Genomic DNA, 17,990 nt, shown 5'->3' with positions numbered 1-17,990 from the left:
TTTGCTTAACGGAGCGCCCGGATTGTGTTTCATTCAAGCATAAATTGAAGCATCTTTATGCATGGATTGTGGATGTGAATTACGACAAATCTGAATATGTGGATTGTTGAATTGTATCACTGTCACTCACACGTTATTGTGATATTGTAACTGGGATTAAAATGTCTGATGAGATGGGATTTCGGCTAGGATATTTCCTGGAAGGCGAGATAAAGGGCTAATAGCTACTACCGTTATATCCAATGGCATTTCCGTTATACATATGCTACAGAAATAACTCAAACTGCATATGATCGGCACGATCCTCAAGCATGTATGCATGAAAGGGGGGGGGGGGGGCGGGGGACGTCGTTTCTGATTATTGATTACCAATAACCGCGTTAGCCTCATTAGCCTCATTCATTGATCGGATGGATGGCTATCAAAACAAGGCCCGATCGGGATGTACTTTACGTGAAAAAGATCTTACCGTGGGCCGGTGGGATCCCCCTGAGCATTTCCCCGTTATCGATCGCCATCTGGTAGATCGATATGTCCATTGGCTGATGATAAATCCCCTTATTGCATAGTGAAATCCGCAATCCAAAACATAATCCAAGCTACATGCTGCACATCCAGAATCCAGCTAACTGAAAACTCCATTGAAAGTAAAAAAAAATATAAAATGGTCCGTTCGGCCACAGGGCACACTGCATTATCGCGATAGCGCCCCTAAGACGATCTGGCCAGTATTGCACTTTCTCGAATTCAAAGAGTAGGGTACATCTGCAGTGCCGCTCGGTGACCTTGAATAGGTTATTAAAATGGAATAAAAGCAATAACAACTTGCCACGGATATATCCGTGCTTCTGTCCACAACGGGTGGAATCGAAACACGGAGATCTCTGTGGTCGGGCGCCATTGTGTTAACACTTTGATCGCCATGGTTAAATTCATAATTTACCATCCCTAGCCAGCTCTATTTGTCTATGGAGAAGTTCCCCTTCTTTGCAGGGCTATAACTTTTTAAATTCTATTGCTAAATTGACATTATTATGGCCCATTCAATGTCCTATATCCATTGTTCAGGGTGTAGCAACGTTATACTTTTTCATTCACATATTCATACTAAAATATGGTCTAAAGTATAAGTATGTTTTTATCGTTTTCTGCAGCTTTCTCCAGAACTTGATTTATAGCCCCAAATGCATTATATTGATGATCAAATACAGTTTGGTAGCGATCGGTGCCAGATAAAAGATTTCAACTGGAGGTACTTCTAGAAGTTACTACGTATCATCTGATGTTGACCGGATAGGCGGGGGGTCGTTTATAATTCCGTGGGCAACGTTATATCATTCACCTAGTGTGGGTCATATGATCATCAGAGCAGTTTATATGGAACACGTTAGAAAATAACGCTGGATCTTACCGTATCTTCCTCGCGCCGTTGGACGATCAGCTTGGAGTAGACAGTTTTCGATTATGGGATGTTGATCTATGAACCATTTCCAGGTTGTATAATACTATATACGTCCAAATAACGTTGTTTATTGAGTTAGGGCGAGCGATTGATTATCCAGTGTGTCGAGATGGAGTCCGGCTAACGATCGCGAGTGCCCGGACGAAATATGGATGAGCACTTCCTGTTTGGCGCGTCACTTCCTGTTGGCCGATCTGCCGATCGGCCACAAGATGGCGCTCTTGAACCGTTAGAGAGTTGAGTGGAGATCAGCAGTATATCTCAGGTCCCCGGAGGAGAAATATGATTTCGATCACAGATTTTTGAAATATTGATATCAAAGACGTGTTACGGCGTCTTCGGCAGAATGAGCATGGCGGGCAATGACGAGTTACGGCGTTTCTGGCGATTAAAGTGTTAACGGAGCACCCGGATTGTGTTTCATTCAAGCATAAATTGAAGCGTCTTTATGCGTGGATTGTGATGTGAATTACAACGAATCTGAATATGTGGATTGTTGAATTGTCACTGTCACTGTCACTCACACATTATTGTGATATTGTAACTGGGATTAAAATGTCTGATGAGATGCGCTGTTTGACGGATTTGAGAAATTGAATGAGCCCTTGACGTTTTGAAGAATGAATTTGAGAAAATGCATTTATCTGTTCAAGCACTGTTATCTGATGATGAACATGAGGTTAAGTCTTAGTGACGGGTTGAAGTTGTGTACTTCTCAGGGGAGATTTAAAAAGGCCCTGAAGGATAAAATAATTCAGGAGTACAGTTTTGAGTAAAACATCAAACATTTATTATTCTCTTTTTTTCTCTCTTAACACTTTCAGAGCCCAAGCTTAATCTTTATTTACCGGTTGAATGCCCACCATCCACTTCAATGTTAGCGTTAATAACGCCTAATCTATGTTTTAAATTATGGCTATGTGTCTAATCTGCCCGTCGCTCAATGACTCGTTTTCCAGTCAACATTGTTGAAGCGGATTGTTTTTTTATCGGTTCATTTTCGTTTTATAGCATTTTGAAAAGCCCTCGTTTTCAAGGAAAATAAAAAGATTCCATGATAAACGCCCTGTACTGGAATATTCTAGAATACACAAAAAATTTGTAATTTTTCTGCCTATTTATGAATTGTTTTCAAATAAACGCTAGATTATCGATAGTATATGTGTACGTATGCACGAGCTGAAAATCGATTATCTGATTTCCTCAAAGCGATCGCGCACACACACACACACACACATAGGGCAAACGCTGAGATCTCAGCGAATACAACTCTGATTATCCCAAGACTGGTAAAATAGATTCCTTACCTCAGATCAGATGTTCTCCAAAAAGATCATTCCAATTCCTGATCGCCATTCCAAAAATCTATCACTACTGTCTACTATCGATTGGCTACTGTGAATATATATTCCAGGCTGATTGCCGTCGCGCGATCACTTCCATGTTGAGCAGACGGCTTGCCACAGCTCAGGGAGCCAGCTGGCCCCACCTCTACATATCACTGATCCCAGGTCACGTGCAGTTTTCAGGGATAGACGATAGGGGGCGCTTTTTTCCATTCTGAGCTGCTGGAGGAGCTGGTGTACCAACGGGAGACTCGGTTGATGAAATATGAATTCAGATCGCTAATAAAAAAATAAAACGATAATTGTCGTCGTGGGCATTCAGGGGGGGGGGGGGGCTGATAAAACGTCATATGATTTTGTCTGTGAGCTTACTTTGAATATGTACATTTGTGATTTTTTTCTTTTTTTCTTTTCCTTTTGAAAGTCCACACATGTGTGTTTTTGATTTATCTGTAAACAAAGACAGAAAATAAACTATTCATCATTCATTCATTCATTAATCAATTCAATGCATGTATGGATGATGTCCGAAACAGATTAAAACCTGATTAATAGTGAAACTGTATAGATCCCACTGACACCGTTATTTCGGGGGTCGCGCCTTGAACACTTTGGGAACCATGTATTTATATATAAAGTGCATGATACCTAAGCCGAGCGCATACAGTACAGATATCCTCATAAGTATCTATCAATTCGTATCAATTAGATACTCTTTGGGCTTGTTTGTATCTACTTATTCTGAAAGAGTTGAACTAATTATTTTCGCTAGCAATATATCTCATTCTATTATTCATTCCATTAAGCCTACTGCCAGCAGGCACATTTAAAGAAATATAATCTGATTGATTGGGGTAATGAAAGACTTAACATTAGCCTAATAGATTATGTATTTAACTTGTCTGCAAGGCTATTGAGCTGTACTGTATTGTACCCATTCTGCAATCTGTTAATAAAGTTTTAAATCAATCAATCAATCAATGCAATTATCCTGAGTATCAAGTCTGGTTCGAATTAACGAGACTGAATCCACCTTCGAGGAACAGGGAAAGCCCGGATTCAAACATCGGGTTAATTGAATCTGGATAATGGGACTTTTGATCGACTTAATTGAACCAGGTACGGGGAATAGGGCCCTGGTCACAGTGTGTTTCAGGAACGTTTTGATATGTAAATATGTGATTTACACCAGTGGTTCTCAACTGGTCTAGCCTCGGAACCCAACATTTCCCTTAGTCATTAATACTTTAATCACAGATGACGTGTTTAGACGTCATTCCTCGCCATGCTCATTCTGCCGAAGTCGCCGTAACTCGTCTTTGATATCAATAATTCAAAAATCTGTGATCGAAATCATATTTCTCCTCTGGAGACATGAGATGTACTGGTGAGCTCCACTCAACTGTCTAACGGTTCGAGAGCGCCATCTGGTGGCCGATTTTGAACCATGGCGATCAAAGTGTTAAGTCGCAACCCAAATTTTTTAACCACTATGATTTATTTCAAAAAAAATATTGCAGTAATACACAACTTTCATGCACTGTTAACTAGGGATGGGTACCGAATTCGGTACTTTTGAGGTACCGAACCGAAACACGTCGGTACTACCGAGTATCGATTCAAGTGAGATACCAAAACAAATAAATAATAATATTTTTTTTATCTCTAATGTAGTTTTCTACTCACCTGAAGCGATAGCTATTGTCTGTTGCACGGAATACGTTTTGGATCGCGGATTTCACTATGCAATAAGGGGATTTATCATCAGCCAATGGACATATCGATCTACCAGATGGCAATCGATAACGGAGAAATGCTCGGGGGGATCCAACCGGCTCATGGTAAGATCTTTTTCACATAAATTACATGCTAATCAGAGCTTGCTATGATACTCAACCAGCCGACCAGCGTATGTGGCTACTTAGACGAACACGGTTATTGGTAATCAATAATCAGAAACGACATCCCCCGCCCCCCCCCCCTTTCATGCATACATGCTTGAGGATCATACCGATCATATGCAGTTTGAGTTTTAACTGTAGCTTTTGTATAACGGAAATTCCATTGGATATAACGTTAGTAGCTATTAGCCCTTTATCTCGCCTTCCAGGAAATATACTAGACCAAATGCCGTATACCACTTATATTCACGGCGCTATAAAATGAGAACGTATTGATGAAAAAATTATTTCTTTAATCCATTTTGAAGGGACGGTTTATGGTCTCAATTGACAATGAGAATGGACAGATAGCAATACTATAAAGTATAGATTTAGCTCTACAAACAGCCCCAAGTCTGTTTACATAATGCTGGTCGTCTAGAGTGGGGCCCCGTCTAATCCCTGTGGCCGTCAATGTGTTAAAAACATGAAATAAACACAAAAACTGGGCGGTCAGGTGGCGTAACTGAGATTGCGTTCGTCACCAACCCCGGAGCGTCTGGATTCGCCTGTTCGAATCCAGCTCACAGCTCCGGGGTTGTCACCAGCTTGGCTGGCCGTTCATACTAATACAATTGGCAGTATTAGAGGGTGGGAGAAGCTGGCGGGGTGGGTCCGGGTCGTTGTAAACAGCGACTCCTACAGTTCGGTCGGGGCGCCTGCTAAGCGCGGATAGGATCTAAGTGGGATAGTGTGATCCTTCCACACGCTACGCCCTCTCAGTGAGAATCCGCGCTGCCAGGTGAAAAGAAGCGGTTGATTGGCTGGACGTGTGTCGGAGGAAGCACGTGGTAGCCTCCACTCTCCCAGACCGACTGTGGGGGGTAAGTGCGCAGCGACCAGGAAGGGGATTGGGAATTGGCATAGCGACTAAACATTGGGATGGGAGAAAATCGGAGGAAAAAGGAGGGGGAAAAAAATAAAAAAAAAATACAAAAAAGTGCAACAAAAGTGCAACTAGGGCTAAAAACCCAATGAAATAAAATAATAATAAATAATATGCTTCTTAGCAGACTTCTTAGCTTAACATAACAGACCTAAGTTTGGGGGAACTAATGGGATAACTGGGGTTGCAACAAAAGTGCAACTAGGGCTAAAAACCCAATGAAATAAAATAATAATAATAATAATAATAATAATAATAATAATAATAATAATAATAATAATAATAATAATAATAATAATAATAATAATAATAAATAATTATGCTTCTTAGCAGACTTCTTAGTTAACATAACGGACCTACAGTAAGTTTGGGGGAATTAATGGGATAACTGGGGTTGCAACAAAAGTGCAACTAGGGCTAAAAACCCAATGAAATAAACTAATAATAATAAATAATGATGCTTCTTAGCAGACTTCTTAGCTTAACACTTTAATCGCCGGAGACGCTGAAACACGTCTTTCCCCGCCATGCTCATTCTGCCAGCGTCTTTGATATCAATATTTCAAAAATCTGTGATCGAAATCATATTTCTCCCCCGGAGACATGAGATGTACTGTTGAGCCCCTCTCAACTCTACAACGGTTCAAGAGCGCCATCTGGTGGCCGATCGGCGGATCGCCCAGGGCATAAACAGGAAGTGGAAGCTGGTGCTCATTTCAATTCGGTCCGATCACTCGCTAATAGTCCCAGGACTCGAGCTGATCACAACGGATAGTGATCCGTTACCAATAACTCGATAAACAACATGATTTGGACGTATATACTATTATACAACCTGGAAATGGATCGGATATTTCGACATCCCATAATAGAAAAAATTCTGTTCCACGCTCATCTCCCAACGGCGAGAGGAAGCTACGGTGAGTTTCAGCGTTATTTTTTAATGTCTTCGATACTAACTGCTCTAATGATCATATCACCCACACTAGATGAATGATATAACGTTGCCCACGGAATTATAAACGACCCCCCCCCATCCGGTCATCATCAGATCATACGTAGTAACTTCTAGAAGTACGTCCATTTAAAAATGTTTATCTCGCACAGATTCCTACCAAACTGTATTTGATCATCAATATAATGCATTTAGGGCTATAAATCAAGTTCTGGAGAAAGCTGCAGAAAACGATAAAAACATACTTATACTTTAGACCGTATTTTAGTATGAATATGTGAATGAAAAAGTATAACGTTGCTACACCCTGAACAATAGATATAGGACGTTGAATGGGCCATAGTAATGTCAATTTAGCAATAACATTTAAAAAGTTATAGCCCTGCAAAGAAGGGGAACTTCTCCATGTTAAATAGGGCTGGCGAGGGATGGTAAATTATGAATTTAACCCCGGCGATCAAAGTGTTAACATAACAGACCTACAGTAAGTTTGGGGGAACTAATGGGATAACTGGGGTTGCAACAAAAGTGCAACTAGGGCTAAAAACACAATGAAATAAAATAATAATAATAATAATAATACATAATATATCCTTCTTAGCAGACTTCTTATCTTAACATCCTAGGGAACTAATTGGATAACTGGGGATGTTGTTTGCTCCTGACAAGAGTCTCAAAGTCTGGGGTGATGGTAGACAAAGCAACTCTGAGGTCATGCTCAATGTCCAATCTGTTCCTCTGCATTGTCTTCAGCTGGACCAGAGCTGAGAAGCCACTTTCACAAAGATAGGTAGTGCAAAAAAATGTTTATAAAAGAAAAGAAAAATTAAATTAAAAAAATGTATTTATTTTTTTACACACACATACTCAAAATGGCCCTGCGACCCACTTTTGGTTTGCGACCCACCAGTTGAGAAACACTGATTTACACCATTCCACGTTCGTGGTGACATGATTTCACAGGTGTCATTTTCACCATATCACCCAAAACATACACAGGAAACCAATGTGAGCGCACATGGGATTGTGTTAAAAACACACATATACACACACGCACACACACTGGAATCACATGTGTATGTGACATCACTGTAATGCTGAGTCGCAGGTGTGGATCCAAGCGCAGATAAACGACAGACAGGATGCAGATGACGTGGAAAACCAACAATGGTTTGTTTAAAGGAGAACCGGCAGGCAGATACAGAAGAGCAGTGAGTGGTAATTCACTTACTACACTGACAACAGACAGATTACTTATTGTAGCCGCTAGTAACAATCACAATGTGTAGAACAGACTGACGGGCTGGGGTAAATGACTGGGGTTGGATGACTGATTGACAACAGTTGGAGGGGATGACTGATTGACAACAGTTGGAGGGGATGACTGATTGACAACAGTTGGAGGGGATGATTGATTGACAACAGTTGGAGGGGATGATTGATTGACAACAGTTGGAGGGGATGACTGATTGACAACAGTTGGAGATGATGACTGATTGACAACAGTTGGAGGGGATGACTGATTGACGACAGCTGGTGATACACCCAGTGCACGGGATTAAAAAAAGAAAAAGGGAGAAAGAGAAAGGTGGAATTCTCCACTGCAGTTGTTATTGTTGTTGCATCATGTTCCGGTACACTGTCTCAGTTCATCAGGCTTCTACTGGGGAATCCCCCCTCCCCCCTCCCCCTCTGTCTCATCTGTGGTTTTAGTGATCTGTGCTCTGAAGCCACAGTAATGTGTTCAAACCCCCTCGCCAGCCGTAAACACAACATTTTGAGCAGGCAACTCTCTTCATTACGCCTCCCATGCTAATTATTGTGTGTCCTCTCTCTCTCTCTCTCTCTCTCTCTCTCTCTCTCTCTCTCTCTCTCTCTCTCTCTCTCTCTCTCTCTCTCTCTCTCCCCCTCTCTCTCTCTAATTCTTTCTGTCTCTCTCTCTCCCTCCCATCTCTCTCTCTCAGAGAGCCCCTACGGGAGGCTGCAATTCTAAACTGGCCCCCGTAAATGTCCACACACACCCACCCACCCAACCCCCTCCTAATGTACAGTTTACTCCCCCTCGAATGTATATCGTTTCTGTTAGGATCTCTGGTAAACAGTACTGTATATTTGTATATCTTGTATGTCATAAATGTAACAGTACTGTATATCTGTATGTCATGTCGTAAATGTCATGATATATATCTGTATATATGTATGTCATAAATGTCATTATGAATTGAAAATGGGGAACCCTGATGAAAACAAGACGAAAGTCTTTCTCTGGTCTGCATCCCCTTAACAATGGTGTGTATTGAGCCGTACTGTATTGTACCCATTCTGCAATCTGTTAATACAATTTTCAATCAATCAATCAATCAATCTCTCTCTCTCTCTCTCGTTTCCCAGGGCGGAGGTTGTATTGGGGAATGTCATCAAGAAGAAGGGATGGAGGTAGAGTATTAAGGGAGAGAGAGAGTATGTGTGTGTGTGTGTGTTATCTTAAAGGGGAATAGTACTCATTGATATAAATATGTCAGTGGTTCTCAAACGTTTTAACTAAGGCTGTCAAAGTTAACACGGTATTAACGCGTTATCGCCCGATTCTATTAACGCCACTATTTTTTTTAACTCACGATTAACAAAATTTTACTAGACTTCACTCAGGTGTATTATTGATGCTCTCATTGATACTATGTTTGTTTCTGAAGTGTGTGTGTGTGTGTGTGTGTGTGTGAGTGAGATATAGAGAGAGAGGGGGGTGAGAGAGAGATGAGGAAGGGGCAAGAGAGAAAGAGAGTTGGGAGATTGTGTGTGTGAGAGAGAGGGGGGGGGGGTGATTAATCAGCCCTTGTGAGGGTGAATGTAACAAGTTCCTAACGTTTTCTTTCCCCTATTATTTCATGCACACTTTATTCATTGTTTTAAATTATAATTTTTTTGTGCATCACTCTGTTTTGAATTTGATGCAAATTTGCAATGCATGAGGGTCATCCTTTTGTGTTAAATGGCTGCATAAAGCAAGCATTTGTTGACTCGCATGTTGATAATAGTATTAAAACATGGAACTTGAAAAAGATCTGTTTAAGGTAGAAAAATTAAAAAAAATTAAAAATGCGATTAACACTTTGATCGCCATGGGTTAAATTCATAATTTACCATCCCTCGCCATCTCTATTTGTCTATGGAGAAGTTCCCCTTCTTTGCAGGGCTATAACTTTTTAAATTCTATTGCTAAATTGCCATTATTATGGCCCATTCAATGTCCTATATGTATTGTTCAGGGTGCAGCAACGTTAAACTTTTTCATTCACATATTACTAAAATATGGTCTAAAGTATAAGTATGTTTTTATCGTTTTCTGCAGCTTTCTTCAGAACGTGATTTATAGCCCTAAATGCATTATATTGATGATCAAATACAGTTTGGTAGGAATCTGTGCGAGATAAAAAATGTCAACTGGGCGTGGTTCTAGAAGTTACTACGTGTCATCTGATGATGACCGGATGGGCGGGGGATCGTTTATAATTCCGTGGGCAGCGTTAGATGATTCATCCAGAGTGGGTCATATGTTCATCATAGCAGTTTATATGGAACACGTTAGAATATAACGCTGAATCTTACCGTGGCTTCCTCGCGCCGCTGGCAGATGAGCGTGGAACAGAATTTTTTCTATTATGGGATGGAGAAATGCCCGATCCATTTCCAGGTGATATAATAGTATATACGTCCAAATCATGTTGTTTTTTCGAGTTATTTGCACCGATCGATGTTCACTGTGTCAAGACAGAGTCTCTCTAACGATAGCGAGTGCCCGGACCACATATGGATGAGCACTACCGGTTCAAAGGCTCATTTCTGGTTGGCGATCTGCCGATCGGCTACCAGATGGCGCTCTTGAACCGCTAGAGAGTTGAGTGGAGCTTTGCAGTGTGTCTCAGGGCTCCGGAGGGGAAATATGATTTCGATGTTTTTGAAATATTGACATCAAAGATGAGTTACGGCGTCTTCGGCAGAATGAGCATGGCTAGGAATGCCGTCTTAACTCGTCCCCGGCGATCATAGTGTTAATTTGCGATTAATCGCGAGTTAACTATGGACAATCATGCGATTAATCGAGTTAAATATTTTAATCGATTGACAGCACTAGTTTTAACACATTGGTTGCCAAAAACGGCTTACGACGTGTTTGCCCGCCATGCGTTGAACGCCAAGAACGGCGAAAGCCGTTTTTTAAATCAATATTTCATTTTTTCGCCATGGCATTCATAATTCATCCAGCCAATTTCCGGGACTGCAGCGGGACCCTGAATGAGATTGCAACGCCTCAATACCGCCGCCTGGTGAATGGTCGGGCGAGTTACACTCTCACCAAAACCGGAAGTTGTGATCGGTGCGTCGAGGAAATCCCTCCGGCAGTAATATCTTGCTACGGGACTACAGACAAACACTGGCGTGCATTTGGATCGCTTCCATAACGCAATAATCGATATGATTTCGGCGTTTATTGCGCCATACAAACCGGAAATGGATCTAGGCGATCGGCGTCAAATAATTGGGATCTTTTTCTTCCAGTCTCATCGGCGAACGGTAAGAGGACAGTAACGTTATTTTCAGCCCGATTGTGCTTTCTTTGTTTGCAAACAGTCTGATCAATATATCAACCCATAATACATAAAGTCGTTACTGACGATAAAGGAATTATAGACGACCCCCGCCCCCCCTTTCCTCCACGCATGATGAAGCATAATGTATACCGATCATATACATTTGAATTTTTTAATATAGCGTGTATAGGAAATAAACGGCAATCGATAATCTATCATATGCGTTTGGGCCTATAACTAGCGTTTTTGGGACTTCCGGTTTGACGACAGTATGTGACGGTTGCATCTGTCACAAGCTCCGCTCCAATTTTTGTTAATTTCACTTAAAAACCTACTTTATACAACACTAATGTGTTTAAACCTCGACGTATATATTAACTAAGACCTTCAACTAACTATATCAACAGCATGCCAGCAAAGAAAGATAACTCAAAAAGACGTGAAGCAGATTCTCCAACGGTAGACGGCGCGGTGACACGTTCCACAGTGAAAGGAAAAGCAGACGCTACTGAGAACAAAAAGCCCGACAATCGCATGGATTCCAATATTCCGACGACCTCAGCCGAGGCAGTCATGGAGAGTATGTCACCCGACTTCAAAACGCTGATGACAGCTATGATGAAGATCTTAACCGACAAGGTTAATGATATTGCTAAAGCTGTGGAAAGAGCCGAGACTAATGCTACCGCATTTAAGATAGCCATAGAGGCTAAACTTGAAGAAATCAAGACACAGGTTGTAGCACAAACCGATCGCATAACGGCGGTTGCAAATACTGGGATCGAATACTCACGGAAACAAGATGAGAAGAATAAGGAACTATTTGAAGCTATCGCCGAAGTATCGAAGGAAATGCAACTGGAAAACAAACAGCTCCGGCAGATGATCCATGACAACAAGGAGGAAAACTTGATCCATCTGCTAGAAATAGAACGGCACGCCCGCAGATTTAACCTCCGTATAGTGGGTTTGGATGAATCAGTCAACTGCACAGATGACAAGTTTGCTGCAGTGCTAGTCGAAATCCTAGGTTCTGAAATCCTATCTACAGAACCGATAGTGGACAAACGCTACAGAATTGGGACTGAAAACTACAACAACAACAACAAGGAAAGAGTGATAATTGCTAGTCTACGGAAAACTGCAACAAGAGACACGATTATCAGGGAATCACGCAAGAAATGGGGAAAACTGATGTACAAAGGGAAAAAAGTGTGGTTTTATGAAGCCATAACTCTGCGAGCCCACTACAAGGGTGTAGTACACCGGCTATATGAGAAAGGTCTCCACCCCGTCTTACGGTATCCAGCTATTGTTTCCATAGTTGAGGGAGAAGGAAAGAGATTCGTGCTACGTTCGCTTGAGGCGGCAGAAGATTACGTGAAGAATATAAAAAGTGGATGACAAGATTCATCTTTCATGGATAACTCTACAATTGCATGGACATCAAAAACGGCAACATACAAGCTTTTGACAACATTGAGAAATAAGTAATTTGATATAAAACGCTATAGATTCATGGTAATATGCAGATCATGATTTGATACCGACCATTTTGGAACATTCTAGGCTATGAGTCATAACGGAATATTCTGGAATACACTGGATTGTTATTGGTCTAAGGCACGAGGAATGTACTGGAACATTAAAACATCAATCTGCAAGTCACGAGCAGCTGACAGCACTCTGGAATAGAGCTGCCGCGGTTACATCACGCCCACCGCAAGAGTAGGCTGAATACCGCATCACCGCTGTTTTTTTATAATAATAATAAAGTACCCTCCTCTCGTTGGGCTTGCGGCTCTGCAGATATACCCTACTCCTCTATCGAGGTTCCAAGCGACCCTATTGGGTACCAGAGAAGTCACGTGAAACATTGCAGACCACTGATTGGTCAGAAGAGAGACGCGTCACACGTTGGAGCGTCCTGCAGTGTGTTACCACCAATCGGCAAGCGCGTATTCGTTTTTTACGTCCTGAATGTCACCAATTGATCAGAGCTCATCACAACACGGCTAATAACGTTAGCTTTAGCTCCCCGCCGGAGTGGACTACCATCGCTCCTCAGGAGTACTAAGCGAGACATAATGATTTTACTGTCTGCAACGAATGTTATAATAAAAGCCCTTCGTTCTATACACTTGTCTGATTGAAAACTTTATTAACAGACCGCAGAATGGGACAACTCAGCACGCTCTGAGCAAAGAAAGGAACTGAGATATGAATTGAGTATTGCTTGCCCTTGCTATGGTCCGGTAAATACGCTGATGTTATTGAACGTGTAACTATATAACGTTAATGCCACAAAACGAATGCCTTTATTATAAAGTAGTAACTTTATAATAATAATAATAAGAAGAAAGGGTCGGGGGGGTAACCACCCCTGCCCGCGACACCGAGTGAACGGCGCACGACCAGAGGGGAAACTTCGAATCCGTGTTTCACTTTCAATAACGAATGCGTGCTTGCCGAATCCCAAACAATATTCATGCTGCAAAGTCATCCTCTAAAGATAGACATTTAGACTAGAGGCAGGCTATATGCTATAAAGAGTAGACTACTAAAAAAAAATACATTCAAACTTCTTTTTGAATTTTTTTTGTGTGCGTGCGGTAATAACCGCGGCGGTAGGAAATATTTCGCAAATTTGTGCGGTAAGGAAAACATCAATACCGCGGCAGCTCTACTCTGGAATACAATACCTTTTTCAATGATGGCCCCGTGAAACAACAACGATATGAGACTTGGTCATGAAATAGATGTGAAGAACAACGACCACCATAACAGATTAATGATCACGCATGACTGGGGACGATCTGCATACAAGTATTTAAAAATCTCCTTGTCGTTTAGATGTGTAAACATGCAAAGGTATTTAAAAAAAATTAAATTTAAGTAGATATTCCCGGATTATATGGGTTTTCGATATCTAACTCTAAACATCATTATTTCTTATTCTTTATTTCTTTATTCTGAAATGTTCTAACCAATAAATGTTAATTAATAGAAGGTTTAAACAAAAAAACAAAAAAAAGAGGTTTAAATGAGTATACCAATTGAGGTATAATTTTCATTCTGTTATAATTACATTAACGGGAGAGAGGCTTGGTCACAGGTGACATTCTATTAAATTAGAATTAAAAGTATAGATCCTATGGTATACATAGGAAAGCTTAGGATAAATTGCTCATTCTGGGCAGACCAGAGGTGCAGGAAAGGAAGAAGTTGTACGCGAAGGAGGTATCAAATAGGTACCTTGTACGACTCTGTAAGGGAGGGGGGATCAGGTTTTTTTTTGTATATATGTATGTTTTTATGCTCGGCTCTCAACGGGACCTCAACAGTGGGATGTAAATCCATTGTGAATTCGCACTCCAGAAATATTACCAACAAATACAAATCAATATGTATAGATTATGGCTAGTTTGAATATAATGATCTGGAACACTGGGGGAATAAATAATCAACAAACGCAAAAGCGTGCTCACATTGATGAAAAACAAACAGGTTGATGTGGCTCTCTTAACACTTTGAGTGCCACGCCGGGTTTTCCTTTTTACCCCCTGAATGCCACCATCGGCGCCAATGTTAACCTTAATATCGCCTAATCTATGTTTTAAATGTGTCTAATCTGCCCATCGCATTATCAAAGACTATTTTCCAGTCAGTGCTGTCGAGGCAGATTGTTTTTTTATCGCGTCATTTAAGTTTTAGAGCATTTAGAAAAGCACCCGTTTTGAGATTCTATGAAAATCGTCTTTTACTGGAATATTCCACAACGTTGATATTCGTCTGCCTTTTTATGAATCGTTTTCAAATAAACGCTAGATGATCAATATTATACGTGCACGCAAGCACATTCGGGCCGTGCACGGATAATCGCCGCGTTGATTTCCTCTTGGACTTTTACAGTGAAACCGAAAGAGCCCATTTCACAAAACAGCTTATAACTTCATCAAAATTAGTCTGATTATCCTAACACTGATACCATAGAGTCCTTACCTGACATCAGATGGTATCCAACTGGTATATTCCAAGTCCTGATCACCATTCGAAAAAATCGATAAGTGTATAGATCCAACGCGATACAGTAGAACTCCATGATCAGCAGGGCTCAGAGGCTCCAGAATGAACTGTGGTAACCCCGGCTGGATCAGTGGACTGGAAAATGTGGAGTACCGGATTTTTTTCCCCATCCATTTTCATTGAGTCCATTCCAAAATCCCTTATGTCATCTGAAAGACGATAGGGGGCGCTTTTTTCCACATATGATCTCCGGCGGAGCTCGTGTATACTCGGGTAGGCTCGCGTGATGCAATATGATTTCAGATCGCTAAAAAAAAAAAAATAATAATTCCGAGAAATCTCGTGAGTGGCTTTCAACCACATAAAAATAAACCCGAGATATCTCGTGTGTGGCAGTTAAAGTGTTAAGCGAAACGCACATTTTAGTGGGAGACGAAGCTACGTTAGCGGACAACACATACCATAACATTAGTCACTCTTCCTTTGGAACGAGAACCCGTGGAGTTGCTATAGTCGTGAAACGGAAATTGAATATTGAATTGAAGGGAGTATGGTCTGATGCAGATGGTCGGATAACCATAGCTAAGATTATACACAAGAATAGGAAAATAGCGTTGGTAGCGGTATATGCCCCAAATCTATACGAAACTAATTTCTACACTGCACTAACTAGGGAAATGTTAGACCTTCCAGAATACTCATTTATAATTGGTGCGGATTTTAATGCCATTTGGGACCCTGGGTTGGATAAATCTTATCCCAACTTTATCAACAAACAAAAAAAGTCATCTAATGCGTTAAAGGATTGGGCAAAGAATACAGGTGTAAATGATCTATGCCGATCACTCAACCCCACGACCCGGAAGTACTCTTGTCGATCAGCAAGACATAAAACACTCTCCAGAATAGATTATGTTTTCGCAACACCGAGACTATTTGATAACTATGAAGTGGAGATGGTACCCAATGCATTATCAGATCACTGTTATTTACTCCTAAAAGGATCATTTGGTGTACTATCATCCCGAGCCCCAAGATGGCGCTTTAACACAACACTGCTGAATAACAAGGAATTCATTACACAACTCAAAGAAGCTCTTTCAGTATTCCTACCAGAGAATGTGAACTCGGTGCCGGACCCTAGAATATTTTTTTTTTTATATTTTTTTTTATTATTGCAAAACAAAAAATTATTAAAAGTCAGTACTCAACACACAATGCATAATGAAACTTTCAGTAAAGGTGGTTAAAATATATGCAAGTACAGAAACAGGATAAAACAAAAATAGTCTATAATAACATTTTAACCGTATACAGTGTATATCCAGCGAAATTACAATTATATAAATGTTAGTATATAATATACCCCTAATACCTATTTTCTAAAACCCTACACACATATGCTCCAGCTCAAACCCCCCCCCTCCCGGACCCCCTCTTGGATAGTACCTCCATTATCCCTCACTCCTAACCAGACACTACCATTATAAGCTAGCTTTTATTCTCTCCACCACTTCTAACCACATTGACATTTTGGATTCATTGAGCCCCAGAATTCTTGCTGTAGATATTTCTTGATATATCACATCGAGATATGTAAGAAACCACACTTTTCGGCACATTTTTTCCGGTTGAAACCAACGTGATGCGATCAGTTTTTTAGCTACTGTGATACCCGATAAAACCAATCTTTTTAGTTGTGGATTCACTGCAAACTCAAAAACATCATTCAATAGTAATACCGCGGGGTGTACAGGTATATTCCAAAATACGAGTATTGATAATTGTTGGGACACATCTTTCCAGAATGCCTTAACTGGTGGGCAGTCCCAATACATGTGCATAAATGTTCCTTCGTCCCCATTTGTACATTGGGAGCATTTGGAGTCTTGTATAAGCCCCATTTTGCACAGCCTTATAGGAGTCAAGTATGTCCTGTGAATATAGTTCAGATTGATTTGTTGATGATCCGGGTTCCTTGATGTAAGTCGGACATTTGCCCAGGCTCCTTGCCAATCAAAGTCATATTCCAGGTCTGGTATATCCCTCCTCCAGACAGTGTCTAGTTGAAGGGTTTCATACGAGGACGTTAGTAATTGATAATAAAAACCTGATACAAAACCTCCCAATGTATCTCTTTCATAGAAAAATGTGTGGTATCTGTGGTGTTCAATTGGTATGAGTAATGGAACACCGTGAGATCTCATACAAAGTCGTAACTGTATGTAAAAAAGCCATGTGGACTCGGTGAGGTTAAACTTTATGCATATTTCGACATAACTACAGAGGCCCTTGTTATTAAAAATATCCCCTAATGAGTGTATGCCTTTCTCTTCCCATATAGGGAATCTTATAGGTCGTTTTCCCATTAAGAGTGCATTGTTATTGAATATGGGAGTGTGATTATGCCATTCTTGAGGGTTAGGATATTTCTTTTGTGTTTCCCGCCATGTTCTGATTGCATGGGTAATTATTGGGCCAAATTCTCGCTCACAATGCTTGATTGAAAGTTTAGTGTGTGCTATGTCTTTCAGTCTCTGTGGGGCTACTATGTTTTCTTCTAATTCTCTCCAAGATACCAAAGCCTGGGGGTCAAACCATATCTTCAATGGTCTTAATGTGAAGGCCTTAAAATATTGTAAAAAATCTGGGACTGCCAATGCCACCGTCTGCTTTATTTCTCTGTGCGGTGGATCTTTTTATGCGAGGTGGTTTGTTATTCCAAATAAATTTGTATGTGGAGGTTTGTAATCTTTTCCAGTAGCCCTCTGGAGGAGGTAACGGAA

At 40.8% G+C, this 17,990-nt stretch overlaps 1 protein-coding gene across 4 annotated transcripts in view; it reads left to right on the top strand.

The window, feature by feature from the left end:
- LOC311244594 (voltage-gated potassium channel subunit beta-2-like) overlaps nt 1-17,990 on the top strand; it is a gene marked incomplete at its 5' end in the record, with an annotated part of 317,065 nt that overhangs the window by 233,232 nt on the left and 65,843 nt on the right. For all 4 annotated transcript variants that reach the window (XM_084334187.1, XM_084334186.1, XM_084334189.1 and 1 more), the window contains one exon: nt 8,981-9,025. In XM_084334187.1, the coding sequence (XP_084190313.1) occupies nt 8,981-9,025 (45 nt within the window). The remainder of the gene's footprint in view (nt 1-8,980; nt 9,026-17,990) is intronic.

Source organism: Notolepis coatsorum (genome assembly GCF_963971535.1).
Source record: "Notolepis coatsorum genome assembly, chromosome: 17".
In the NCBI taxonomy this organism is placed as follows: Eukaryota; Metazoa; Chordata; class Actinopteri; order Aulopiformes; family Paralepididae; genus Notolepis; species Notolepis coatsorum.
The sequence above is the reverse complement of the archived record's forward strand: the minus strand, read 5'-3'. Positions and strand labels throughout refer to the sequence as shown.